We start from the raw sequence: 23,390 nt of genomic DNA, 5'->3' as shown, positions 1-23,390 counted from the left end.
AGAAAGAACCAAGACACTACCAGTCCCTCTTCATTGCAGTTTTATTGGAAAAATAAGAAACTCATTCTGGTTTAATTACCCACGGACATGGTGGTTGAATCTTTATTATCAACTGATACTTTTTAAAATGGGAATTCATAAATTCATGTCAAATCTATTGTTATTCCATGGTAAATTTTAGTTGTTTATTAAAGAGGAATAAATAAAGTGGAGGAATGTGTCTTCCTTAGCAGCTTCCCAGGACGCAGGAGGATAGTTCTGGGCGGTAGTAAGTCCCATTGGGGCAGTCCATGTGCCGCAGGGTGCCATTCAGAGCTGAGCAGTAGTAGTACTTCCGGCAGTCGTTTCCATCGGCCATCAAGCCCACGTGCTGGCAGGTGTTGGGCAGCACCGAGAAGTCGTCGTCATTGGGATCCTCGATGATCACCGAAGGATCATCGGTGCTGGGCGGCAGGACATTCGATCCGCTGCGGCAGACGTAGTCCACAAAGGTCTCGCCATCGTTGCACCTGTGCAGCGAGGGGTAGATGACGATGGTGTCGTTCAGGTTCTGGTTAACCGTCGACTTGCACACGTAGAAGATATTGGGATTGGTGGGCCAGGCGGCCACGTGTCCGGCATTGGGGCAGTAGTACTGTCTCTGCAGGCAGACGGAGTCAGTCAGGGTCAAAGTGCACTGGCCAGTCGTCGCATCGAAGGCCTTGTCGTTGCCGCAATCCACGGCAGCAGCCACCAGAGTGGCTCCCACGAAGTAGCACATGTGGTACTTCTGGCAGTCGTACGGATCCGGGAAGATGCCCTGCGAGGTGCACTGGAAGTTGCCCTCGATGCCAAACGGATGACACGGGCCCGTCTCGTTGGTACAGCTCCCCAGGCGGGCGTTGCAGTAGTATCCGTTGGCCACGTCGCACGACTCCACGGGGATGTTCACCCATCCGTTGGAGTGGCGCACGCAAGTGGCCAGCAGCTCGCAGGACTCGCAGATGGGCCCGGGACTCTGGCGGCCCTCGCAGGAGTTCGTCTCCCGCGGCTGGATGCGCCGGGTGGTCACAGTGGCTCCCATGAGCAGAGCCACCAGGTTGAGCAGTAACTGTGGGGTGCATAAAAATCAAATGCCATTCACTTAAGTTTATCCTATTCAGAAAAACCACCTACCATGCTCACTAGTATTCTTTCCAAGAACATGACGATGTCTTTATTTCTGGTTAGTTTAGGTCCAACTTCCACAAGAATCTTCGATTGTCTGATTCAGACTCATATGGTGACAGCAATAAAAGCCCCGAAATAGCAGACTTTAGATAGCGTTTTATATCTTTTGAGTGTCTGTTTGTCTATCTATCAACTTTCAAAAGGCGATGGGAGTTGGGCAAAGTGGCAATCCCAGCGGCGTTTCTAATTACAACAACTACGCGGATTGGAATGCCGCAATGATGGGTGAGTGAACCACATTTACTAGAAATTGGTCCAACTGGCTTCGAGTGGAGTGGGTGTTTAATGGGTAAACAAGGCGGCCGACTTATTCAGAGCACTTTTAAGTGCTCTCGAGTAAATATTTGAATACCATTTCTTTCAATAAAACTGACCGCAAGCTTTAGTTTGTAAATATGCACTTGTAGTTAAGGAATTTAATATATAAAATAGATTTTCAATTTTATATCTGATTTTTGGTTCAGCTTTTGATATTCATAAAAAATCGCTGAGATGAATAACGGGAATGGGTTGGGTCACCGCTAAGCGCTTAGCCACGTCTTCCACCGCACTGCTGATGCGGAACCCTGCTGCGCTACCAGTGTGAACGAACTTCCTTGAACGATAGTCAGGTGGGAAGAACGCACTCTATTCGATAGTGTCACCTCTAACGCCCTAACAAATAAAAAAAAAGGAGGAGGAGCAAAAGGACAAAGGATGAGCAAGATTCCAGGCAGCAATCTGGAGTTCGTCCGCGAGGAGGACTTTGTGGAGTACTACATCTTTCCCAAGGTCCCCGACAACGTGCAAGATGAGGGCGCGATGCGCAAACTGATGCTCCAGATCCGCAACGAGATCTCGGCCATTGTGAGAGAGAAGTCCTTGGAGCGCAGCTATCTGTGGCACAAGGACGAGTTTCAGCTGCAGGTGCGGCTGGGCGGCGCCGAGGAGCGCCTGCTAAACGAAGAGACCAACCCGGAGGAGGAGGCGGAACTGGGTATGCGCACAATGTTCTATAAATAGCTTTGTTTCTGCAATTCGAAATCATCCATTTCCATGTCCCCGCCCAGGCGAGCTCCCACCGCACTTCCACGGCGTAACCCACTATGGCGACAACATCAGCGACGAGTGGTTCGTCGTCTATCTGCTCACGGAGATCACACGTGCTCGCGGCGACTGCATTGCACGGGTAAGCGATTCGGATGGCGAGTTCCTGCTCATCGAGGCGGCGGACGCCCTGCCCGACTGGGCGACTCCGGAAACCTGCGAGCAGCGCGTTTACCTGGTCGGTGGTCACCTGCAGCTCCTTCAGAACTCCGCCGCCAGCAGCCAGGACAAGCCACTGACCATGGCCATGGCTGTGCAACGTATACGAATGAATCCCACCCTGTACCGCTGCTCGCCGGAGATACAGTCGCGCATTGATGCGCGGCTGAAGGAGTACCAGATCGCTCAGCCGCACTTCTCCATTCATCGCCAGGTGCTGGAGCTCCCGCACAGCGCTGCACAGCTTCTGAAGCAGAAGTCAAGGCTGCTCTCCTCGGCGGTTCGGGCTTTCTGCGAGCGGGACTCTCTAGACATCAAGGCACTTCGCACCATGCGATATTTCCCACCGGAGGCCACACGCGTGCGCACCAACGTGCGTTTCACCCGCTGTCTGTACGCCATGTTGTCTCACCAGCAGTATCTGCCCGAGAAGAGACTCGGCTGGCATCTCACGGATCCTGTATCAGAGCCGGAACGGTATAAGGAGCAGCTATTGGGCTTGAAGCTGGCCAGTGGACTGGAGATCCTGGCCACTCAAGCCAAGCGGGTAGAGGGGCAACAGCTCGAGGACCTTCCTGCCTGGCGGTCGTATCTGCGCAGCTTGCAGAGCAAGGGCTACTTCCGGGACAACATCGAGGGCAGTGCCGAGTACCAGGAGCTGCTGAACAAGGCCAAGGTGTACTTCCGTGGGAACCAGGAGCGTTTCCGCACAGCCTCCAGAGCGGGTGCTGAGATCCTCGACCTGTTGCTTCATCCAGCGGAGGCTGCTTCAGAGGAGCTGCGCGATGAGGAGAATAATCTGCAGCCCAGCGACTCGGATGAGTGGTTAAATATCAGCGCTGAGGATCTGGACTCCATGCTGCAGGATCGCTACGGACCCAAGAAGCTCTACAAACCGAACGGACAAATGAATGCCGAGGAGTTCACCAAGCAGCTGGCGGAGTTCTTAGATCGACAGTCCAACTACGAGGGCATTGAGCACCGAGGGCTCGAGGAGCCGAAGCTGGACTCAGACGATGACGAGCCGCCGCCGCAGGCAAAGGGTTCCACAGGACTGGGAGCAAAGGTCAAGAAGAATCCCTCCATGCGCAAAGCGTGCCAGCGCAATTCCGTCATCCAGCCGGAGGAACCGGACAGCACACATGTCCGGAATTTCCTGGACTTCGTAATACCCGAGGACAACTGGGACTCCACCTCGGAGATGAGCGACTACGCGGACGAGGACGACATGGAGAGGAATCTAAATGCACTTTCCGGAGGCGGCAGTGTGTTCCCACTCGACCGACAGATTCAGTCGTATATGGAGCAGATGGACCTCGAGTTGGCGCAGACCAGCGTGGGCAAGTCCTTCCACGGCAAGAAGAAGACAGCTCCACAGGCGGACGAGGACGATTTCGACGACATTGAGGACTTTGAGCCCATTAATATAAACGTAAACACGCTCCGCAACATGATGGATAGCTACCAATCGCAGGTGGGCGGCGCAGGTCCTGTATCCAATCTGTTTAGCGCCATGGGCGTGGGCATGTCGGCTGGCGAGGACAAGGAACAGAAGGATATATCCGAGTCGGCCGTGTAAGCGGAATTACAGGAATTAGTGTAGCCTTAAGTCCATTAAATAAACGTCAATGTGAATATTTCAATGTAATGCAGGGTATTCTTATTTGCTATTTTCGATAACTAATCCTTGGATGCAGGCACAAAGTTTCCATAGTCGCGTCTGACCTTCATGGGTGGTTCATTGTTGGGAGTATCATTCCTCTGGTTATGGTCATGGGAGCGCTTGTAGCCCCCAGATCCTCCGGAGCCTCCGCCTCCTTCGTACCGATCCCTGCGCTCGATTGGATCGTATCTGTTGTTGCGCCGGTTGTCTGTGGGAACAAATGCGTTGGTAAGCTATAAATAGGAACTGAGCTTCATCCCGGGTATTACCCCTGAATCCCCTGTCCCGGTTGTTGTGGTAGCCAGCTCCTCCTCGTCGCTGCCAGCCCCTGTCGCCGCCTCCTCTTCGATGTCCGTTGTAGCGATTGTGGTAGGAATGACCACCGCCTCCTCCGCCCTGGAAGCCGCCCCCTCCTCCACCACCGCCCATCCAGTTCTCCACGATTGGCGGCTCCGGAACAGGCTTGCTGCAGTGCGCCATGAACTCTGGGTCGTCGTCAGTGAAGCGGTCTGCGAACTCAAGCTCGCAGGACTCCAGGAAGTTCAGGTCCCTTTCGACCAGACGGTTTATCTTTCGGTTGGGATCCACCATTGTTCCGGTATTTATACAAATAAACTCCCTTCGTCTGAATTTTTCATATGTTAGTGCGCCCAACACAGCTGTTGAAGCGTTCAGCAGCGGTTCTGCAGTCACAGTGATTTTGGCCAAGTCACGTTATCGAAACAAATGCACATCACACATATAATCGGAATCAAATCAGGTTTAAGGAACCTAAATTATAATATGTTAATGGTGGTTATAAATTAATAATGTTAATTCCTTTCACTGTTTTACAAACTAGAAGTCACTGAATCGAAGCCTGCTGAATGCGCCCATAGCTGCAATGTGGGTTAAGTATTTAGCCTCCCGTCGTAGTACGGTCACACTGCTCGAGCGGGGACGACTTTTCCGCGGAAAAATGTTATTAATTAGCCAGACGAACAAGTCCCAATGCTTCGCCCGCCAGCACTAGAGAGCAGAACATGTCCCCGCCCCGTCACCACAGCGCATCACGGATCACAGCCCACACGCACGTCCAGAATCCAGAGGAGCAGCATCTCGTCTTTGGCAGCGGCGGTTGGAGCAAAAGCCCCTGGAGATCCCACTAGCCATGGAGCAGTCTGTGTCCGCCCGCTGGCTGAAGCGCTATCGCGCATTCTTCCTCATCCTGCTGCTCATCGTGGCCATCCAGTTGTTCCTAGCCTACAAGTCCCTGGACATCGTGGGCGGCGGTTCCGGTTCCGGATTCGATGCGGCTGAAGCGCCTGCCAGTCCTCCGCCCCCGCATTCTCAGGCACGGGTCCAACCGCCCACCAGGACCAAGCTTACTGCCCAGCAACTGGGCTTCCAGCCAGAGTGCGACATTCTCGCCAGAGAGGCCATCTCCGCCCTGCAGCGCGCCAAAACGAAAGACTGTCGAGAACATATCGCGCACATCGCCTGCGCAATCCAAGCCGGACGCTTCTATGCGCCGCAGCTCCGGAGCAGCTGTCCAGCTGGTAATCACACGGCCAACGTTTCTCTGGGATGCTTCAAGGATGAGAAGGATCGCCGCCTGCTGGCCGGCTACTACAGCAGCTCCAAGACCTCCAATTCTCCGGCCAAATGCGTGGAGCTATGTCTACAAAGCGGTTATCCGTACGCAGGGGTGCAGTACGGACGCGAGTGCTTCTGCGGTTACGATACGCCTCCAAGAGCGGCCAAGCTGCCGGACTCCAGTTGCAACACCAAGTGCCTGGGCAACGCCAAGGAAATCTGTGGCGGATTCTATGCCATGAACATATACGAGACCGGAATAGCCAGTGAGTGCGGAGTAGGGACTCTAGTCTTTGTATTATGATTGTATTCATTTATGCTTATGCCAGTTTGGTAACATAATCCTGAAATTGTTTATTTGAAACCTATTGCATCTCTTGCAGAGTTCACCGCTCAACTGGCGGCCACCACTCCGCCGGAGGAAACGAAGCGCGTGCGGATCGCATTTCTGCTGACGCTCAACGGAAGAGCGCTGCGTCAGGTGCACCGGCTTCTGAAGGCGCTCTATGCGCCGGAGCACGTCTACTACATCCATGTGGACGAGGTGGGTCAATGGCCGGAACTCGGCAATAAAAGCGCGCGCGATTAATTGCGCTAATTTGCACAATTTAACACACTGGCGGCCAAAATAGTTGGCCACTGATTGATATGTTTACGGTACGGCGACGCCATGCAGCTAAAAGCTGGCAAGCTATTTCAGACACGCCTTGAACTGCATACGCAGTTACTGGTTATTTGAACTGGCTTGTCAAGTGCACAATCAGCACTGCATTTAATTTACATTGTGCTCTAATTGCCAAGCCCACTTACAAATTGCTGGTGTGCCTTGCGCGTTTTATTAAAAGATGCGTATCGTACTCGTAGAATTTGGTTTACTTCAATTAACCGTCTGTTTCTTTATTAGCGCCAAGATTACCTGTACCGGAAACTGCTGGAGTTGGAGTCAAAGTTCCCCAACATACGTTTGGCTCGGAAGCGATTCTCCACCATATGGGGTGGAGCCTCTCTCCTGACCATGCTGCTCCAGTGCATGGAGGACCTACTGCAGTCCAACTGGCACTGGGACTTTGTGATCAACCTTAGCGAAAGTGATTTTCCAGTGAAGACCCTCGACAAGTTGGTGGATTTCCTGAGCGCCAATCCGGGCAGGAACTTTGTTAAGGGCCACGGCCGGGAGACACAGAAGTTCATCCAGAAGCAGGGCTTGGACAAGACGTTCGTCGAGTGCGACACGCACATGTGGAGAATAGGAGATCGGAAGTTGCCAGCTGGCATTCAAGTGGACGGAGGCAGTGACTGGGTGGCGATATCTCGACCTTTTGTGGCCTATGTGACCCATCCCAGGAAAGACGATGAGCTGTTGCAGGCTCTGCTGAAGCTCTTCCGACACACGCTCCTGCCGGCGGAGTCGTTTTTCCACACGGTCCTCAGGAACACCAAGCATTGCACGAGCTATGTGGACAACAACCTGCACGTCACCAACTGGAAGCGGAAGCAGGGATGCAAATGCCAGTACAAGCATGTGGTGGATTGGTGCGGATGCAGTCCAAACGACTTTAAGCCGGAAGATTGGCCCAGGCTGCAGGCTACGGAGCAAAAATCCCTGTTCTTCGCCCGCAAGTTTGAGCCCGTTATCAACCAGGCGGTGCTGCTCCAGCTAGAGGAGTGGCTCTACGGGCCATACACCAACGAATACGCCAATTTGCACGGCTACTGGCAGTCCTTGTATCACTACGAGGATGTCCATGGAGCAGGAGACGACTTGGCCAGAAGCATTGGAGACAGCGTAATGCGTCTGTCTGCTCGTCAAGCCAAATTGGATCCCCTGGAGTTGATAGAACTCACTCACTACCTCCACCGGGACCAGTACAAGGGTTTCCTGGTGCGCTACAGAGCCAGAGGATCTACTGGAAAGCCGCTGCACTTGGAGATGAGAGTGCGACCAACGCAGCAAGGAAAGCTGGCGAGGAATGCTCGCTTCAGCAAGCGATTACGCAACTTTGAGGTCTCAACGGATTTCGATCAAAAGGAGCAGATTGCCCGCAACTTTGGAAAGCTCTTGGGTCCCCAAAGCGACTTGCTCTTGAGCTACACACTTCAAGCCAACGCTGATTCGGGCGCCGCGTCCCATTCCTACAACCTCACCCTGCTGTGGATAGATCCGCTGGGCCGGTTGCAAGATTTTAATGAATTGCATGTAGAGGACTCCACCAGCGACGTGATAAACCACTCAAAAACCCTGCTCAAACATCCGATCACACCGGGCATCTGGACAGCCAAGTTAATAGGCCGCAACTCGATCTATGCGCAGTTGAAATTCCTAATAGCCCCACTGGCCTACTACAAGGGCTATCCGCTGGCAAAGTCCTCAGAAGCTGAGGCGCTAAATGCCGGCTTGACTGTAGCTCTGCCTGAAGATTTTGAGATGCCCGTGGAGTGGCAGCAGCACCTTCAAACCGACGACGAGCAGTTCACCATGCGCGAGGAGTCCCTGGCCAAGGGGAAAATGCTGGGACAGGAGCTGCACAGCTGGATTGACGGATTGGTGGGCCAATTCTTTCAACTGCGCGAGAGCTGCGTGGTGGAGGCGGACAGCGAGGTTTCCCTGCCGCTGTGCAGCGAGGTGCCCTGGAGCTCGCTGGCACCCGACCCCAAGAGCGATGTGGATGCCCTGCTCAAATGAGCCATTGCCATGCATTAATTTGTTATTAATTCTCTAGTGTAAATACTCGCCGAGATTTAGATGTCGAACCGCAATTAACGATTTTTTGATAGCTCCTTTTTCATCTCGATGTTTTCGTATAGATTGTTGTGATAATGTGAACTTTTAAGCGCCATCTTGACCGGAGCGGAACTCCGCCGCTCCACTTGTATTTGATTTTCATAATAATAGTTAAGTTAGATAGGTTGAACGCCTTGTAAATACGCCACGCACTGGACACCAAAAGATCGCATTGCAGCCAAATATCGTGGAGGTAATCCAGATTTAACTGTACATATGGTTAGCTAGACGCAATTCCTTAACTAAGTCATAAGCTAGGGCACCACCAGATAGCAATTGAATCAGTTGTATGTATTCACAAGTTTCTTCGATTTTTTGATTCACATATCAAGTTATCCAAAATAAATGAGCAATTCTACGTGTACTAAGTGGTCGTTCAAAGATTCATTCTGCTTCTCTGGCGAGGTTGAACACACCCATAGGCGGAACTTTGGGGCCGGAATTCCAGGTATTTTATGGTTTTAGTAGGTTAGACTTAAGGAGACTTAAAGCCAAGGCTATTTGTACTGCCGTTCGCTGCTCGCGGGCAGCCTAGATGCACAGATCCTCGTCCGGATCCTCCTCGTCGAAATCGTCGTCGGCATCGGGCGTGTATATTATGTTTCCCTCAGGCGGCTCGGATGTGCTGCAATTCGAACATACGAACATATCAATAAGGAGATGCAACGCAAAGACCCCGAGAATGGTTACCACTTACCGTTCGTATGGCAGGGTGAGTGCATTGCGGGCCAGCACTTCATCCTCGTCAAGCTCGATTTTAAAGGTGCTGCTGGCCGGCTCTGGGGTCTGCTCCGCCTCGGGCGAGGGCTGCTTGGAGGAGGCACCTGCAGGACGTCCTCCGTCAAGCGGCGTCACCTTAAATTGGGTTTTGCTGACTTCGCAGGAGTAGCGCCTGTTGGTCACCCCTCCACCCGGCTTGCGTGATATCAGCGAGAGTAGTTTGTCCGTTTCCAGTCGGAGGACCAGCTCGGCCAGGTACTCGCAGCCAGCCAGGATGTAGTCGGCATGCGGATCCTGCAGGTGTTGCGGGGAGGCCCAAAGGAACACCCGACGCACATTTTCCGAGCGTCGTAGGCGGTTGAGAAAGCCAAATATGAAAGCGGGCGTCTGGTAGCACAGCAGGTCGGCCAATGTGGGCAGGATGACGTTAAAGCCAGTGAAGTTGGAATCCGTAGTACTCCCAGTGTTGTTGTTGGCGTACTTGTCGATCAGTGCCTCAAAGGTGGCCACGTGCTTCAGGCTGACGCCGGTGGGGAGGGCCTTGATGGTATCCGCCCCCTGTCCCTGCTCGTGCAGCAGGCTGCCGATGAACTTGGGGGCAATGCGCTCCCGATTTAGCTCATCTGTGGATGAGGAGGGAGATTGGAGGTCGCATTAGTTGGCAGGCGATGGGGTAGTCAGTGTGTACTCACCTATTATGAGGACCACTTTCTGCTTGGTGACCACCAGGTTGGAGAGCATATTGTTAGCATTTATTGTGGGACTACTTAAATATTGTTTTAAATTGAAGCTTTTTGTTGAAGCTGCCAGTGCTGCCGAGAAGAAGGCGTTAGGGGTTTTCAATCGTGTTCAATGGGGTCACACTGTCGAAGTATGGAAATCCAGGGCTTCGAAGTAAATGTTTTCCAAGCTCTAGTTGAATATGAATATAAAGGTTGTATATTTTTTAAATTAAAACTAACGTAATCGGTAGTTTCTATCATCATTTGAACTTATATTTAACGGACACTATTTTTTCAGCACGTGCAGCTACAGTATGATTCCCGCATCCCTGGTTGTCCCGCTTTTTTCCAAATGAGTAAACAGAAAAACAAAGCGGTTAACAGATCGAGTTACAGTTTAAAACCCTTTGATAGTGAAAGTTTGACCTTGTCCTTGACGAGATGTACTAAATTAGGTATCAATGAATGTGCCGCTTTAAGTTTAACTAGTTAATAAAAATGCTGACGTAGTAAATTCGCACAGCATTCCGCTTATTTTTGCTGCCAAATTATCTCTTTGTGTTTGTGCCGTTTCTGTTTTTGTTCTTGCCTCTCCCATTGAAGACATTTTGGAAATATTCCAAACAAAACACATTATTGGACTACTGATTCATTTCAAATCTGTAAGTTTATCTGTTTGTATTTCAGCCACGTCTTAAATTGTAATTAACAAACAGTTATAATTTGGTTTTCCATTAATACAATATCCAACAAGTGGTTTTCCTACAGTTGTGTGTGCCCGAAAGTTTGTTTGCATGTGTGTTTCGGCGTTTTCTGTTTTGAGCTTCCAACGGAAAGCTCGTGGAAATGCCCAATGGAAGGGCAAGGTGGGGGGCTTTAGGGCTTTCACGCCCACGCAGCCTGTGCAGAATTTCCACGGCTTTTGCTCCATATGGAAGGCCCAGCTTCCTGCATTTCAAGCAGTTTGTTCAACAAGTAGAGTAAAGTGCGTGGCAGTAGGCACGAAAATAAGAAGAAATCGCGAAAAACCCAGCGTCATCGCTTTAAAGTCACTAATTGCTGCTAAAGATAAGTGCAGGCTGTATTGACACAGGCATTATCTGAGCAGGGTGAAGCATCAATCAAGTATACGCCATGTTGTTCTCACTGGGTGAGTTGAAGTGCACATACATACAGTCATAATTGCACAGAATGAACTTAAGCGCTTTAAGAGGGAAAGCTACTAGTTGTCCTTAAAGTTTCCACTTCACTGTATATGTACTTTCGAAACTAACTTTTAACAATATGGAAATAGTTTTTACTAACAAAACTTACCAAAAAACTTGTAGTAAACCCTTTTACGTTTTGGATTCCACTCCTTCTGGCAAAAAGTAGTTCCAATTGAAGCAGTTCTACTGCACCATCCCATTACTATGCACAGAACATCAAAGTCAAAGTCGCAATTGAAATGCCGCGCAGTGACAATGGTTTGAATAGATCCGAGGAATGCGAAATGCAAAGAGGCATCAATGCACCCCCTTCCCAACCAGAAGCGATCGACCTGGTCCGGCATACTAACCAGCATTCGCTGGCACCCAAAGGCAAAGGCAAAGCCAAAAGCAAACCCAACCCCACTGGAATCCAATCCGCATCGAGAACCAAACAATTATCCACACCGAACAGAGCAATATGTGTGCGATGTCGCATGCGAGAGATTTGCGAGCGGAAAAAGCTTTTCCTAACCACCGCCGGGCGGCGGCTGGAAAACTTTAAATTCAGTTGCGCATTGCACGCTGAAGTGTTCGGTTGTATTAACCCGGTGTCGTGTGGATTAGTTACTAGTAGTTAGTTACTAGCCGTTACCAGTGTTTCTGTGCTGTGTCTTAGGGCAATTAACACCGTCCATTATACGTTGCATGTCTTTTTGTGGTTGAACCATTGGTGAATTATTGATTTAAAGTGCACAGACCATGTCGAAGGACACGGACGTGGAGCAGGCGACCAAGCCGGAGAGCGGAGTTGTCCAGGTGGAGCCAGCGATTCCGGAGCAGCCACAGCCACTGATCGCGGTGACTAATGGGGAAAAGCCAGTGGCAGCTACACCAACAACAACTGCAACACCTGCGACAGCAGAACAAGTGCAACCTGCAACAACCATCGCTGGCATTGAATTGGCCACTCCAACGGCGGCGGCAACTTCACCACCAACAGGTAGACTGTGCATGGCATTGGATTTTGGCTGCAACCAACAAGCCGAGTGTTTAGTTTTAGTAAAAGTTAAAGCAAAACGCACCGAAAGACAGACTGCAGCCGTCCCCTTTCCCCGCCCGGTTTTCACCATCACCATCGCCATCACGATCCGCGATCAGCAAGCAGCCACTAGTAACCAGTAACCAGCTGAATTTCACTTTGGTTTTCCAGACTTTATTTATTTTGCTCCGCTGTCTTCGGACTTGTACGCTTTTCCAAATTCAAAGTCATCTGCCCGGGTTTTACTTTCGGTCTTTTGGTGCGCCTATGTGGATTGTTTATTTCAAATTTTGCGCACGATCTGCTGCAACGCTTTGCTGGCCAGCACGCCCACTTAACCCTAATAATTAACAGTCATAGTCACAGCTAATGTGCCAATTAATTTCAGCTCTGGGATCCGAGCCGAGTCGAAATGGAGCACTCCAACTGGAGCCCATTGAGTAACAGGGTACGCGTGGCTGCTGCCAGTTACGAGCATTTATAATTGCGATTGCCAGCTACAAGTGTCTCCGGCGCACTTATCAGCCAATTTACAAGCTAACACTTGGCAGTCTGGCTCATTTGCTTATTATTCGCCCGAGTCGAAATTAAAACACCATTTGCATACCAAACCCCAATTAGGGCGGCTGATAGCGGCCCTTATCGAGTGCATCTGCAACTCCAAGTTTACGGCCAGAAGTTGGAGGCATTGCCCATTCAAACTAGCCTTTCAAAGAATCGGGTGGTCCATTATCATGTATCTTAGTCAAGATCCATCTATACCATACCAAACTAATAGCACGGTTACTTTCACTACCCGCACGTTCCGCAAAATGAATAGAACTTTAATTTATTTAATGTATCATGCTGCAACATCTAGCACGATGCTATTTAAAGCGATTTAATATCAGATGGTCGGACTATCTGGAGAACATACTGATAAGGCGACAGATAAAGTGGGCAGAACGCTCCGACGGTGCAAATTAATGTTGGGTAAACAAGCGCGAATGTTTACGCATGAATTAGCCAAATTACGCCTGATGAATGGCCGGCGAAAGGGGTCGTGGGTGTGTCTGGGAACAGGCCGTTCCCATTAACTAAGGGCCCAGCCGATATGATGAGATCTTGTTTATCGCAGTATTGGATGGCTGGCGGCAAAGGAACTGTTTGTTTACCCAACGAGTGCGGCTGCCATCGAAGCGGATCAGATGTACTACTGGTATTGTGGGTTTTTGGGAAGCCTACTGGCTCCCTAAACTTCTGGTCGCATGTTATCAGCAAGTACTTGGGGGTTATTTTAATCTGAGGGCAGGTGGAACATGTAATTGAATCATGTTTACGCAGCATAGGCTATAAACCAAATGTATGGAAAATATACACGAGTGCTTGAGATCCCCTTCCCATTTCGATGCCCCGATATCTCTACCCTTGAATGAGTTATGCGATTAGATCGCCAAAAATGCGTGATGTGCGTAAAATGGCCTCTATTTTTAGCTCATCCCGAACTTATATTGGATTTTTCAGGCAGCGGCAAGACCAACATGGATCCGGCCCTGATCAACTTCAAGGTGCTCTATGTGCTCACCCAGCTGTGCGGCCTGACCATGATCGTCCTGGTGGCCACCTGGATTGGCCAGCACTTCGGTGGCCTGGCCGGCACCTCCAATCCCGGCGTGGAGTTCAACTGGCATCCGCTGTTCATGACCATTGGCTTCATTTACCTGTATGGCAACTGTGAGTAAATGCAGCGGAAGAGGTGCCACGCCACTCCCATTGACTAGCTTCGAAATGCAAATCCAACTCATTTCAATTCGATCCCACAGCCATTCTGATCTATCGTGGTTTCCGCACCACGCGCAAGAAGACTCTGAAGCTCACCCACGCCGGCATCCACATGGGCGCATTCATTCTGACTGTGATTGCCCTGAAGACGGTCTTCGATTCGCACAACTTGGCCAATCCGCCCATTCCCAACATGTACTCCCTGCACTCTTGGCTGGGGCTCTCCGCGGTGATCATCTTCTCGCTGCAGTATGTGGCCGGATTTGTAGCCTTTTTGGCGCCGGGGTTGAGAGAGAACTACAGAATCGCCATGATGCCGCTACACATCTACTTCGGACTCTTTGGCTTCGTTCTGGCAATTGCTAGTGCCCTGATGGGCATCACCGAGAAGGCCATCTTCGCCATGTAGGTGTTTATGCTTTCTAGATAGATCACTTGACTAACCCATGACGACTTATCTAGCAAAACTCCGGCTTACTCCACTCTGCCGCCGGCTGGTGTGCTGGCCAACGTGATTGGAGTACTGTACGTGGTCTTCGGAGCGCTGGTTGTCTACCTAGCCACTGAGCCCTCCTATAAGCGGAAGCCCATTCCAGAGGACACGGCTCTGCTGAACTCCAGTTCTGCCAACGAGTAAGGGTTCTTCCCATGCCCCAAATCAACTGCAATGCTTACTTAAGCTCAAAACTGTGCACAAAACCAAACGAAACTGAACCTGATCACACGGATGGTGCTTTGTTAGTGAAGGAGATGGAGATTCGTCAAGATGCGTGTATTATCTGTAGCAAGTATACTTTGGTCACCAGTTGTGCAATGAATTCAGCGAGTGCTCAAATCATAACGTATTTAACCTCAAGAAAAACATTTGCTTTGAACTGTACGAATACATCTATATATGTGTGTTATATATGCTTAAATAAATATATATATCTATTAATATAAGTGTAAATTAATGAATGTCCCCGGCCAGAAAGATGCCTCCCTTTTGGCGCTCATGTATCGACACCTCCAGCTCATTACCCTCAGATTCATTTTCCTCGAGCTCTCCTTCTGCCTCCTCTTCATCCGAAGTGGAAGACTTTGGGGGCACGAAGCTCGGGGTGAATGACAGTGAAAGAGTGTCGATGACCCAACTTTTTGAGTCCTTTATACTCATGCTCACTTGGTCGTGATCTTGGAATGTGAGATCCGGGTCTACGACCACCAGGTAGGTGGGCACCTTGCCCACTCCCTTCACCTCCGTGTGCCCTCTGTAGTTGCAGCGGATGTTAAATTGTCGCAGCACCTTTGCCGTGTGCCGGGTCACTTGGATGTTGTCCAGCAATCCAGTGGAGGACATCCGGGAGGCCATATTGACGGTATGACCCCAGATGTCATAGTGGGGTTTCGAGAGTCCCACAACGCCGGCCATTACGGATCCATGGGAGATACCTAAAATATCAATGAATGGGTTAGGATTACGGTGAAGTTAATGCAGCCCACCTATCTTCAAGCTCCCCGTTAAGAATGTGTCGTACTCCGAGAACATGTAGTTGTACCGAATGTCGTGCATGATGCGAAGTAAGTCCAGAGCGAACTCGGTCATCACCAAGACGGCGACATCCTGCACGTGGGCGTAGGGCTGGCTGACGTTATCGCCGCTCATTTCGTCGTCCTCGGTACTCCCAAAGTGGACAGTCAGAACTAAACAGGTGTAACTTCTACAATTGTACTCTAATCTAGTCATGGGAAATAGTCACCGCTGGATCTGCGTCTCATTTCCGAATCAGCTTCCGGTTGCTTGACAGGAATGTCGATGGAGAAGTCTGTGTAGTGGTCCGTTTCGAGGCCACAGGCCACCAAATAGGTCCAACCCATCACCTTGATCTTTTCGATTTTGTACCTGGTCTGGTAGTCAACCAGGAGGTCGTCGAAGCAGCAGATGATCTCGTGCAGGATCCGCAGGCCCGCCGTGTCGGCGTTAAAGTTCTCGATGGAGGCGAACATCACGGCCACCTTGGAGAAGTTCTCGTAGTAGAGCTGGTCGTGGGGTCGCCGCACCTTGTACACCTGCGCCACGTGGGTGGGCAGGATGTTAGCCATAATGATCTTGATGGAGCGCAGCTTTTCATCAGTTTGCTGGTGGGCTTCCTCGTAGCAAACGCGCATGCTGAAAAGGGAATGGGGAATTGGGATTCCCAAAGATCTCCGCATACTCACAAGTAGTTAAACTTCCGGAGGTAGTTGACGTGACGTTCCCGCAACACCAGAACAATGAAGAGAGCCACCAGATACCAGGTGTGGGCGTAGTCCGACTTAAGTCCTAAATCAGTGGTCTCCGATCTCTCAAAGGCAAACCCGTAGTATAAATGGACGGTGCCCAAATGGAGTCCGAGGATGAGCAGGCCGGCGAGTATCTTTATCACCAGCGGACATCCCGGGACGACAAACAGAAGACTGATCACGATGACCACACAGTAAGTGACAGTCTAGAAGTACGAGTTGTTTTCTAGTTTTTAAAATTGTTTATATTGAAACCAACCCATGGACCGAAGCACCCCGCATACGACTTCTCATTATGTAGGTGGGCTTCTATAATACTCAGTTCCAGTTTCGCTACATCACAGGAAAACTGCAAAGGAAATGCAGAACATTGTTCTGGGTCACAAATTATAAATACTCACCACTGCTTGAGAGGACATAACGTAGAGCAGGAGCAGTACCAAAATGGTCAATGGAACCCTTACGAACAGGGAGTCTTCGATTCTTTCCGAAATCCTGAGAAACCAGCGACTCAGAAAGCAAGAGGGCTGCGACATGGGCGTCAGCCTCTTCCACTGCAGCCGAAGCTTCTTGTATCCAGCCAGAATGCACAGGATCAGCAGTACGAGAAGAATTCCGAGCAAGACCAGAAGATCTGGGTATGTAGCTCTGTGGATCAAGAGATAAAGTGCGGCACTTGGCAGCCTAACTAGCAGAGTCTTACTCTTCGATTAGGTTAATGCTCATTATAGCCATTCCAGCACAGAGAACTAAGAGCATGGTGTACTTCATCATGAGGTCAGGCAGGTTATGGAATTCCCACTCCCTCTTCCAGCTGCGGAACACACCCAGCACGATGTGGATCTGGTTGCTGAACAGGTACTCCTCATTGAAGTCCTTTTTCTTCATCGAGCTGCTCCGTCTCCATTCTATGAAGCAGTGCCCTACCGCCATTTGATCCACCTCCTTCATTATCTCGCGCTGCGCCTTGATCTGGATCTCCTCGTAATATCCTCCGTAGCTCAGGCGGCATGAGTTTATGGAGGCGCTGCTCAATTCGTCCTCCAGTTCGCCGGGCTCCACTGAGTCAGGAAGTCGATTGCTGACCAGGAAGGTGCGGATTCCCGCTTGCTGCAGGATGGGATCATTCTTGGCTGCCTCGGTGCCCTCTCTGAATATATAGTGCTCGTCCAGCATGCTCAGGGTCCGTTGGGAGACGTGCACCAGTCCCGGCAGCCCGGACGTCTCCAGCCGATTGGTGATGTCCACGTCCTTGGACCAGATGTCAAACTGCCATTTGGTGTGCCCAATGATTCCTGCAAACACCTCACCCGAGTGCACACCAATTCGAAGGTTGATGTCCAGCTCGCGCCGGCTACTCACGCCCTGCGTAATATGGATCATCTCCAGCGCCTGGTCAACGCAGCAGGAGGCGTGTGCGGGAAAGTAGTTCGGGATGCCCGCCACGCAGTTATAGGAATCTCCCAGGAACTTGATCCGCATCGCTCGGTTGCGATTGGCAGCCAGGTCAAAGTTCACAAACAGGTCGTGCAGAATCTCCACCAGTTGCGGAGCCTCCAGAGTGGTGGTCAGATGCGTGTAGTTCACCATGTCTGCTACCAAAATGGAAACATCCGGGTAGGGTTCCAAGAACAGTTTCCTACAATTAAAACTAGCAATAAATGCATTTTAGAACATCGCGCATACGCACCGTAATCCCGACTTAGGAGGAGTGAAGTTCCTATCCTGATCCTCAATTCGGCTGCAGATTTCCTCCTGCAATGTGCGAATCATTTTGCGTGGTAAAATCGACTCTAACAAGCCATTCTCCTTTTTCATTACCAGCTGTGGAAAAGATGAGTTCTTGTACACGAATCACTTGAAAATAACAAAGCTGGATGGCGAACCTGATAGACAATATTTTGGTATACCAACTGGTAGCGGCTAAGTATTGCTCGTCTAAGGCCGTAGTCTCTGATTATAGTGAAAAATGAAAAGATCAGGTTGAGGGTAAGGAGGTATATGGCATAGGAGGAGAGTAGGAAAAAGGAAATTTGATCATTGAGATACTGCATATAGAAAGCGTAGCCGATATAAACTATGGATACCACCATTCCCAGGACATATACTGAGCTTCCGTGGTAGAATGCGATGGGTAGAGTCATGTAGACACTGACCAGGACTACGTGGTCGTAGCAAGGCACAGTGGGATACGCTGCACCACTATAGATGGTCCCCAGGAGGTCAGAAAATAGGTCTGCAAGCGTAGACGTAGTTAGAAGTGGTAGGACTAGGATGTACCATCCAGCTTACCCATAGAGGTTAGAAAAAGTGCCATCAGCCATGAGATGAGCGTATTCGTAATCATCCCAACGTTCTTCTGCATGCTCAAAAGCATAATGAAGGGACTGAAAAGCATAATCGCAAAGTAGGGTACCATGGTCGCCAGTATAACATCCTAAGGGAATCGGTGTAGTCTTACGCAGGATACTATATCAGATGGGGCTACCTTGACTAGAACTAGCAGCAGAATCACGTGAGCTACCATCAAGAGTTCCACATGCCAAATAATTTGAACCACATTCGACATCAGGGCCAGCTCCCGAAGGCGAGAGCAGGCCAATTCCAGGCGTAGCTTCTGGCACTTGTTCTGAAATTGGTAACAATCTAAGTGGGTTAGCCACACAAGACGGAATCCTGGTCTACCTTCAAGTGCCGCCATTCCAAGTCCTTTACGGTGCTCAGCGAGCGGTAGGCAACCACGTCTTCCTGGTAATATGGGTTATCGTTATCCATTTCGACTTAAAAAAATGTTTGACGAGAACTATATGAGTTTACTATATTTATACTATGACTTATTTCTCAAGCCAAAAAAAACAGCTATTCCTTAACTCCAATCTTATATGTAGAACTTTGCATTGAGACCTAAGTACACCACAATATTTCTATCTTTCAGCTCTTTTTTCATCCAACCAGTGCACGGAGACTTTGCTGCCCTTGTGCGAATCGTTTTCTGTGCTATGCTGTTGGAAGTGTAGATTCTCGTCCAGGTCGACAAGGTAGGTGGGCACTTGGCCCACTCCCTTAACAAAGGTCATCCCTCGATAGGTGCAGCGAATGTTAAAGTCGCGCAGAACGTTCGCAGTGCTTTCGGTCACGTGAATGCCATCCATCACTCCCGTGGATGTCATCCGGGAGGCCATGTTGACAGTGTGTCCCCAGATGTCGTAGTGCGGCTTGGAGAGTCCCACAACGCCGGCCATCGCAGGTCCATGTGCGATGCCTGAGATCGGGAGGCACGTTAGAGTCGCAGACAAAATATAGATTGGACTCACCAATCTTCAAGCTGCCAGTTAATTTGGAATCCTTCTCAAAGAAAATTCCCTTGGAACGGATATCTCGCATGATGCGAAGTAAGTTTAAAGCGAATTCAGTCATGACCAGGACTGTATTATCGTCCTCGTTCGTAGTTGCCTGTGTGGGGTGCAGATCCTTGATCATTATCTCATCATCATTCTTTGGGGCAAAGCGAACTGATCCTAGGAATGCAAATATGAGACCTTAATCGTGAATGAAATAATATTGCAAATTGACAAACCGGATTTCTGAAGTTTATCGGACTCCCGTTTGATGGAGACGGGAACGCTGACCGAGAAGTCCGCGTAGTGATCGACGTCCAGGCCGCAGACCGCTAAGTATGTCCAGCCCATCACCTTGATCTTCTCGATTTTGTACCAGGCTTGGTAGTTAACCAAGAGTTCGTCGAAGTAGCAGATCATCTCGTGGAGAGCCCGCAGTCCCAACTTATCCGCCTCGTAGTTCTCGATGGTGGCGAACATCACGGCGACCTGGGAGAAGTTCTCGTAGTACAGTTGATCGCTGCGCCGACGCACCTTGAACACCTCCGCCACATGGGTGGGCAGAATGTTGGCCATGATGATCTTGATGGTTCGGGTTTTGACCTTGGTCAGCTCGTGCTTCTTCTCGAAACACATGCTCATGCTGAGTAAAGTAGGTAAGTATGTTAACTAACGAACTAAACAACTAACTAACTAACAAGTAGCTCGCCTTCAGGATGTAGTTGAGGTAGCCTTCGCGAACCACTACCAAGATGAAGAAGGCAAGCAGGTACCAGGAGTGGGCAAGGCTCGATGACACGCCTATATCGGTGGTTTGGGACCGCTCAAAGGCGAATCCGTAGTAGGCATGGACCGTGATCACGTGGCAGCCGAGGATGGCCAGACCCACTCCCAGCTTTATGATCAGCGGAATGCCAATGATGACCAACATAAGGCTGAGCACGATGATTACTGCATAAGTCACTCCCTAGTGGGATAATGTGAACTGGATTTGAAAAAGCTGTTCGCTCCTAATTCGAGATACCAACCCAAGGCATGAAGCATAACATCTGGGGCCTCAAGTTATGCAGCTCGGAATTTATAATTTCCAGCTCAAGCCTGGCTATATCGCAGGAGAACTATGGTAGCAAATCAGTCACTTATGGAACTCAGAGGTACGAAAGCGACTCACCACTGTTTCCGACGACATTACATAAAGCATGAACAGCACCATAATGGCCAGTGGTATTCGAACGAACACCGACTTCTCGATCAGATCGGAGGCCTTGATGATCCAACGACTCAGGAAGAAGGTGGGTTGCGTTATGGGCGAGAGTCGGCGACCACGTAGCCAAAGTTTTTTATAGGACGCCAGCAGGAGTGGCAAGAGGATGATCAGAAACAGGCCTAATAACATGGTATAGTCCATCGCTTCACTCCTGAAAACAAATAAAGCAGCGGGAACGGAGCAGATGGGCAGGCAAACTAACACTTAAAACTCACTTAACGAGTAGGTCCATAGCTATGATCGTGGCTCCAGCGAAGACCATCATCCCCAGGCTGTACTTCATTAAAAGGTCCCGTATTTTGCTAAAGGACCACTCCATCTTCCAGCTGCGGAAAGTGGTGAAGAGGTAGTACGATTCGAGATGGAATCGATACTCCTCGTTGATGTCCTCCTTAGCTATTCGGTGCATAGGCCGTCTGATCTTGCACGCCTGGACTCGGTTCACCGGCATGTGTTCCACCTCGAGGATCATGTCGCGCTGCGCCTTCACCTGGATGTCCTCGTAGTCCTCACTAAAACTGAAGCTGAAACGATAGTCGTTCAGCGAGAAATTGTCGTCCTCCAAGTCATCGGCGTCCTCGAAATTCGGAAGACGACTTCTTATCAGGTAGGTACTTAGATTAGATCGCTGCAGGAGAGGATCTAGCTTGGCCGTATCAGTACCCTTCTCAAACACGTAGTGATTGTCCAGCAGGCCCAGTGTGCGGCTAGAGATGTGCACCATTCCAGGAAGCCCGCTTGACTCCAGCCGGTTGGTGATGTCGACGTCCTTCGACCAAATGTCGAACTGCCACTTGGTCAGCCCAATGATCCCAGCGAGTATCTCCCCCGAGTGCACTCCGATCCGAAGGTCAATCTTCTTGTTTCGTCGCTTGCTGACTTCTCGGCTTATCTCAATCATGTCCAGGGCCTGTTTCACGCAGGCGTTGGCGTGGGTCGGAAAGTAGCTGGGAATCCCAGTGACGCAGGTGTACGAATCGCCCAGGAACTTGATGCGGGTGGCCCTGTTGTGGTTGGCAGCCAAATCGAAGCTAACGAACAACTCGTGCAAGATGGCCACAAGTTCCGAAACTTCCATGGTGGTGGTCAGACTCGTAAAGTCAACCATATCCGCTTCTAGAATAGATACTTCCGGATGGGGCTCCATAAAGAGATGTCTGTGGGCAATTAACTGCTTTCATTCAGCTATCTTTAACTATCTATAACTCACCGTGTTTTCGTGAAGGGAATTAAATTAGACGGATCCTCTTCGATGTGACTGGCGATGGCGTCATGCAAGGATCTCGCCAGCGTTACCGGTATAATCGAGTCCAGCAGGGCCTTTTCCTCTTTCATAGCCAACTTAATAAGAAATATAAGGTAACTAGTACGTAGAAACTTTTCTCTACTCACTTGAAACACCAAGTTCTGGTACACCACCTGGTAACGACTCAGAATTCCGCTCCTCATGTTGTACTCCTGGAATCTGGAAAGGAACATGCACAGCATGTTTAGGAAGAACAGGTACGCCCCATAGGCCGTCAGCTCCCACACTTTATCCAGCGTGCTGATCTTGTCTATCAACACCATGTAGCCAAAGTAAAACAAAGAAACGGCCAGGCCCAAAAAGTAAGACCTGCCGTTTTCCACAAAGGCTATTGGAAACATCAGGTAGACCAGGACAATCACAACGTGATCGTAACTTGGCACCAGAGAAAAGGGCCTGTGGTAACAGATGGGCAGTATCAAGTCTGAAATGGATGAGATCTCAGTGTGAACCTTGGATACGAGTGGCGCAGAAATTACAAACCCATCGCAGTCAGAAGCAGGGCCATCAAACAGCTGACCAAAATGGCAATGGCTTCGTACTGCTCGGCGTTGGGCTCCCTGCTGGGCATCAGAATGGATGGAGTGAGTAACATGACCGCGAAATAGGGAAGCACATTGAGAAAATCAATGTCCTGCATCGGAGGAAACCCAGTTATTTAAAGCGATGCTTTTGGTGTATTTTTCCCACCTTAACCACGCTGAACAGCAGAATCACATGGATGAGCATCAAAATTTCGATGACTATAATAAGTTGGGTCACAACGGCCACCGAAACCAGGTGACAGTGCCGATGGTAAACGCCTTCCAGACGCAACTCGCGGCACTTGTACTGCAATTGAATGGTACTTGGACACATGGAAAGCTATTCTCGCGACTTTGCATACCCGCAGGAGTCTCCACTCGTAGCCCGGCATGTTGCCCAGCGAGCGGTAGTCCACTACATTTTCGCTGTAGGCCGCATCCATTTCGCCAGTGTATATAAGTCAAAATTTGAAACAGATTGTGTTATTTAATAAAGTTATGACATAAAATAAAAAGAGTTGTTCTTCTTTTTTGTACTATTTATTTTACAAAATTCTTGGTTTTTAGGCCGTTATAAACGGTGGACATTTGAAATTCAAATAAAGCGCGGGCAAAACATATTTAAATTTCAGTCAAAACTGTTGCATACTTTTGGGCTTGGCGAGAAAAATTCGAAAAATACGGTCACACTGCTCACTTAAGGCCGCGGCTACTTGCAGCCCAAAAGTATGCAATTAAATATTAAGCATCATTAGCATTTTGACCAGTCACCTGTTGCAGATTTCTG

The 23,390-nt window shown here is 49.8% G+C and overlaps 8 protein-coding genes across 11 annotated transcripts; 3 read left to right on the top strand and 5 right to left on the bottom strand.

Annotated features, from left to right (window-relative positions):
• Positions 1–64: 64 nt before the first annotated feature.
• LOC6610467 lies at positions 65–1,265 on the bottom strand. Its single transcript, XM_002035012.2, has 2 exons — positions 1,156–1,265; positions 65–1,090 (listed from the first exon to the last, which is right to left on the bottom strand). Exons 1-2 carry the CDS (start codon positions 1,183–1,185, stop codon positions 227–229), a joined length of 894 nt encoding a protein of 297 aa, XP_002035048.1. The 5' UTR covers positions 1,186–1,265; the 3' UTR covers positions 65–226.
• Positions 1,266–1,851: 586 nt separating this feature from the next.
• On the top strand, positions 1,852–4,102 carry LOC6610466 (protein ecdysoneless). The gene is made up of 2 exons (XM_002035011.2): positions 1,852–2,185; positions 2,259–4,102. Exons 1-2 carry the CDS (start codon positions 1,906–1,908, stop codon positions 4,031–4,033), a joined length of 2,055 nt encoding a protein of 684 aa, XP_002035047.1. The 5' UTR covers positions 1,852–1,905; the 3' UTR covers positions 4,034–4,102.
• LOC6610465 (protein FAM98B) lies at positions 4,080–4,786 on the bottom strand. The gene is made up of 2 exons (XM_002035010.2): positions 4,387–4,786; positions 4,080–4,325 (listed from the first exon to the last, which is right to left on the bottom strand). The coding sequence occupies exons 1-2, from the start codon at positions 4,706–4,708 to the stop codon at positions 4,135–4,137; spliced, it is 513 nt and encodes a 170-aa protein (XP_002035046.1). The 5' UTR covers positions 4,709–4,786; the 3' UTR covers positions 4,080–4,134.
• Positions 4,787–5,022: 236 nt separating this feature from the next.
• Positions 5,023–8,842, top strand: LOC6610464 (xylosyltransferase oxt). Its single transcript, XM_002035009.2, has 3 exons — positions 5,023–5,958; positions 6,076–6,236; positions 6,597–8,842. Exons 1-3 carry the CDS (start codon positions 5,268–5,270, stop codon positions 8,373–8,375), a joined length of 2,631 nt encoding a protein of 876 aa, XP_002035045.1. The 5' UTR covers positions 5,023–5,267; the 3' UTR covers positions 8,376–8,842.
• On the bottom strand, positions 8,751–11,467 carry LOC6610463 (elongator complex protein 5). Its single transcript, XM_002035008.2, has 4 exons — positions 11,231–11,467; positions 9,887–10,106; positions 9,172–9,817; positions 8,751–9,099 (listed from the first exon to the last, which is right to left on the bottom strand). Exons 2-4 carry the CDS (start codon positions 9,933–9,935, stop codon positions 9,006–9,008), a joined length of 789 nt encoding a protein of 262 aa, XP_002035044.1. The 5' UTR covers positions 9,936–10,106; positions 11,231–11,467; the 3' UTR covers positions 8,751–9,005.
• Positions 10,284–14,843, top strand: LOC6610462 (cytochrome b reductase 1). 4 transcript variants are annotated; one of them, XM_032719975.1, is made up of 5 exons: positions 10,284–10,578; positions 11,856–12,106; positions 13,649–13,858; positions 13,948–14,311; positions 14,369–14,843. In XM_032719975.1, the coding sequence occupies exons 2-5, from the start codon at positions 11,866–11,868 to the stop codon at positions 14,541–14,543; spliced, it is 990 nt and encodes a 329-aa protein (XP_032575866.1). In that variant the 5' UTR covers positions 10,284–10,578; positions 11,856–11,865; the 3' UTR covers positions 14,544–14,843. The 4 variants fall into 4 exon arrangements, with proteins under 4 accessions (XP_032575866.1, XP_032575867.1, XP_032575868.1 ...); XM_032719976.1 differs by lacking the exon at positions 11,856–12,106 and having other exon boundaries at positions 10,284–10,371; XM_032719977.1 differs by lacking the exon at positions 11,856–12,106 and having other exon boundaries at positions 10,288–10,578.
• An 11-nt stretch (positions 14,844–14,854) lies between these two features.
• LOC6610461 (adenylyl cyclase X E) lies at positions 14,855–18,943 on the bottom strand. Its single transcript, XM_032719974.1, has 12 exons — positions 18,854–18,943; positions 18,657–18,797; positions 18,461–18,605; positions 18,055–18,404; positions 17,859–17,992; positions 16,872–17,807; positions 16,570–16,816; positions 16,428–16,517; positions 16,106–16,374; positions 15,646–16,055; positions 15,389–15,589; positions 14,855–15,337 (listed from the first exon to the last, which is right to left on the bottom strand). Exons 1-12 carry the CDS (start codon positions 18,941–18,943, stop codon positions 14,856–14,858), a joined length of 3,495 nt encoding a protein of 1,164 aa, XP_032575865.1. The 3' UTR covers position 14,855.
• A 40-nt stretch (positions 18,944–18,983) lies between these two features.
• LOC6610459 (adenylyl cyclase X E) lies at positions 18,984–23,046 on the bottom strand. The gene is made up of 12 exons (XM_002035004.2): positions 22,966–23,046; positions 22,770–22,910; positions 22,563–22,713; positions 22,166–22,503; positions 21,984–22,114; positions 20,989–21,930; positions 20,678–20,924; positions 20,535–20,624; positions 20,205–20,473; positions 19,746–20,149; positions 19,483–19,686; positions 18,984–19,430 (listed from the first exon to the last, which is right to left on the bottom strand). Exons 1-12 carry the CDS (start codon positions 23,044–23,046, stop codon positions 19,093–19,095), a joined length of 3,336 nt encoding a protein of 1,111 aa, XP_002035040.2. The 3' UTR covers positions 18,984–19,092.
• Positions 23,047–23,390: the final 344 nt, after the last annotated feature.

Source organism: Drosophila sechellia, chromosome 3L, assembly GCF_004382195.2.
Source record: "Drosophila sechellia strain sech25 chromosome 3L, ASM438219v1, whole genome shotgun sequence".
Taxonomy (NCBI): Eukaryota; Metazoa; Arthropoda; class Insecta; order Diptera; family Drosophilidae; genus Drosophila; species Drosophila sechellia.
This window is presented reverse-complemented; position numbering and strand designations above follow the sequence as displayed.

What these genes read in the sequence shown, in the direction of transcription:
- LOC6610463 (XM_002035008.2), bottom strand. Translation starts at nt 9,935, where the DNA reads ATGCTCTCCAACCTGGTGGTCACCAAGCAGAAAGTGGTCCTCATAATA. An exon ending in GAAAGTGGTCCTCATAATAG is followed by an intron (nt 9,818 to 9,886) that starts GTGAGTACACAC and finishes CCTCATCCACAG; the next exon opens with ATGAGCTAAATCGGGAGCGC. An exon ending in CTCACCCTGCCATACGAACG is followed by an intron (nt 9,100 to 9,171) that starts GTAAGTGGTAAC and finishes TTCGAATTGCAG; the next exon opens with CACATCCGAGCCGCCTGAGG.
- LOC6610465 (XM_002035010.2), bottom strand. Translation starts at nt 4,708, where the DNA reads ATGGTGGATCCCAACCGAAAGATAAACCGTCTGGTCGAAAGGGACCTG. An exon ending in CCGGGACAGGGGATTCAGGG is followed by an intron (nt 4,326 to 4,386) that starts GTAATACCCGGG and finishes TTGTTCCCACAG; the next exon opens with ACAACCGGCGCAACAACAGA.
- LOC6610459 (XM_002035004.2), bottom strand. Translation starts at nt 23,046, where the DNA reads ATGGATGCGGCCTACAGCGAAAATGTAGTGGACTACCGCTCGCTGGGC. An exon ending in TGCTGTTCAGCGTGGTTAAG is followed by an intron (nt 22,714 to 22,769) that starts GTGGGAAAAATA and finishes CCTCCGATGCAG; the next exon opens with GACATTGATTTTCTCAATGT. An exon ending in AACTGGCAGCTTGAAGATTG is followed by an intron (nt 19,431 to 19,482) that starts GTGAGTCCAATC and finishes TCCCGATCTCAG; the next exon opens with GCATCGCACATGGACCTGCG.
- LOC6610461 (XM_032719974.1), bottom strand. Translation starts at nt 18,943, where the DNA reads ATGGATAACGATAACCCATATTACCAGGAAGACGTGGTTGCCTACCGC. An exon ending in TGCTGCTAGTTCTAGTCAAG is followed by an intron (nt 18,606 to 18,656) that starts GTAGCCCCATCT and finishes CGATTCCCTTAG; the next exon opens with GATGTTATACTGGCGACCAT. An exon ending in TTATGTCCTCTCAAGCAGTG is followed by an intron (nt 16,518 to 16,569) that starts GTGAGTATTTAT and finishes TTTCCTTTGCAG; the next exon opens with TTTTCCTGTGATGTAGCGAA.
- LOC6610462 (XM_032719975.1), top strand. Translation starts at nt 11,866, where the DNA reads ATGTCGAAGGACACGGACGTGGAGCAGGCGACCAAGCCGGAGAGCGGA. An exon ending in GGCAACTTCACCACCAACAG is followed by an intron (nt 12,107 to 13,648) that starts GTAGACTGTGCA and finishes TGGATTTTTCAG; the next exon opens with GCAGCGGCAAGACCAACATG. An exon ending in CATTTACCTGTATGGCAACT is followed by an intron (nt 13,859 to 13,947) that starts GTGAGTAAATGC and finishes TCGATCCCACAG; the next exon opens with CCATTCTGATCTATCGTGGT.
- LOC6610466 (XM_002035011.2), top strand. Translation starts at nt 1,906, where the DNA reads ATGAGCAAGATTCCAGGCAGCAATCTGGAGTTCGTCCGCGAGGAGGAC. An exon ending in GGAGGAGGAGGCGGAACTGG is followed by an intron (nt 2,186 to 2,258) that starts GTATGCGCACAA and finishes GTCCCCGCCCAG; the next exon opens with GCGAGCTCCCACCGCACTTC.
- LOC6610464 (XM_002035009.2), top strand. Translation starts at nt 5,268, where the DNA reads ATGGAGCAGTCTGTGTCCGCCCGCTGGCTGAAGCGCTATCGCGCATTC. An exon ending in ATACGAGACCGGAATAGCCA is followed by an intron (nt 5,959 to 6,075) that starts GTGAGTGCGGAG and finishes CATCTCTTGCAG; the next exon opens with AGTTCACCGCTCAACTGGCG. An exon ending in ACTACATCCATGTGGACGAG is followed by an intron (nt 6,237 to 6,596) that starts GTGGGTCAATGG and finishes TTTCTTTATTAG; the next exon opens with CGCCAAGATTACCTGTACCG.
- LOC6610467 (XM_002035012.2), bottom strand. Translation starts at nt 1,185, where the DNA reads ATGTTCTTGGAAAGAATACTAGTGAGCATG. An exon ending in AAAGAATACTAGTGAGCATG is followed by an intron (nt 1,091 to 1,155) that starts GTAGGTGGTTTT and finishes TGCACCCCACAG; the next exon opens with TTACTGCTCAACCTGGTGGC.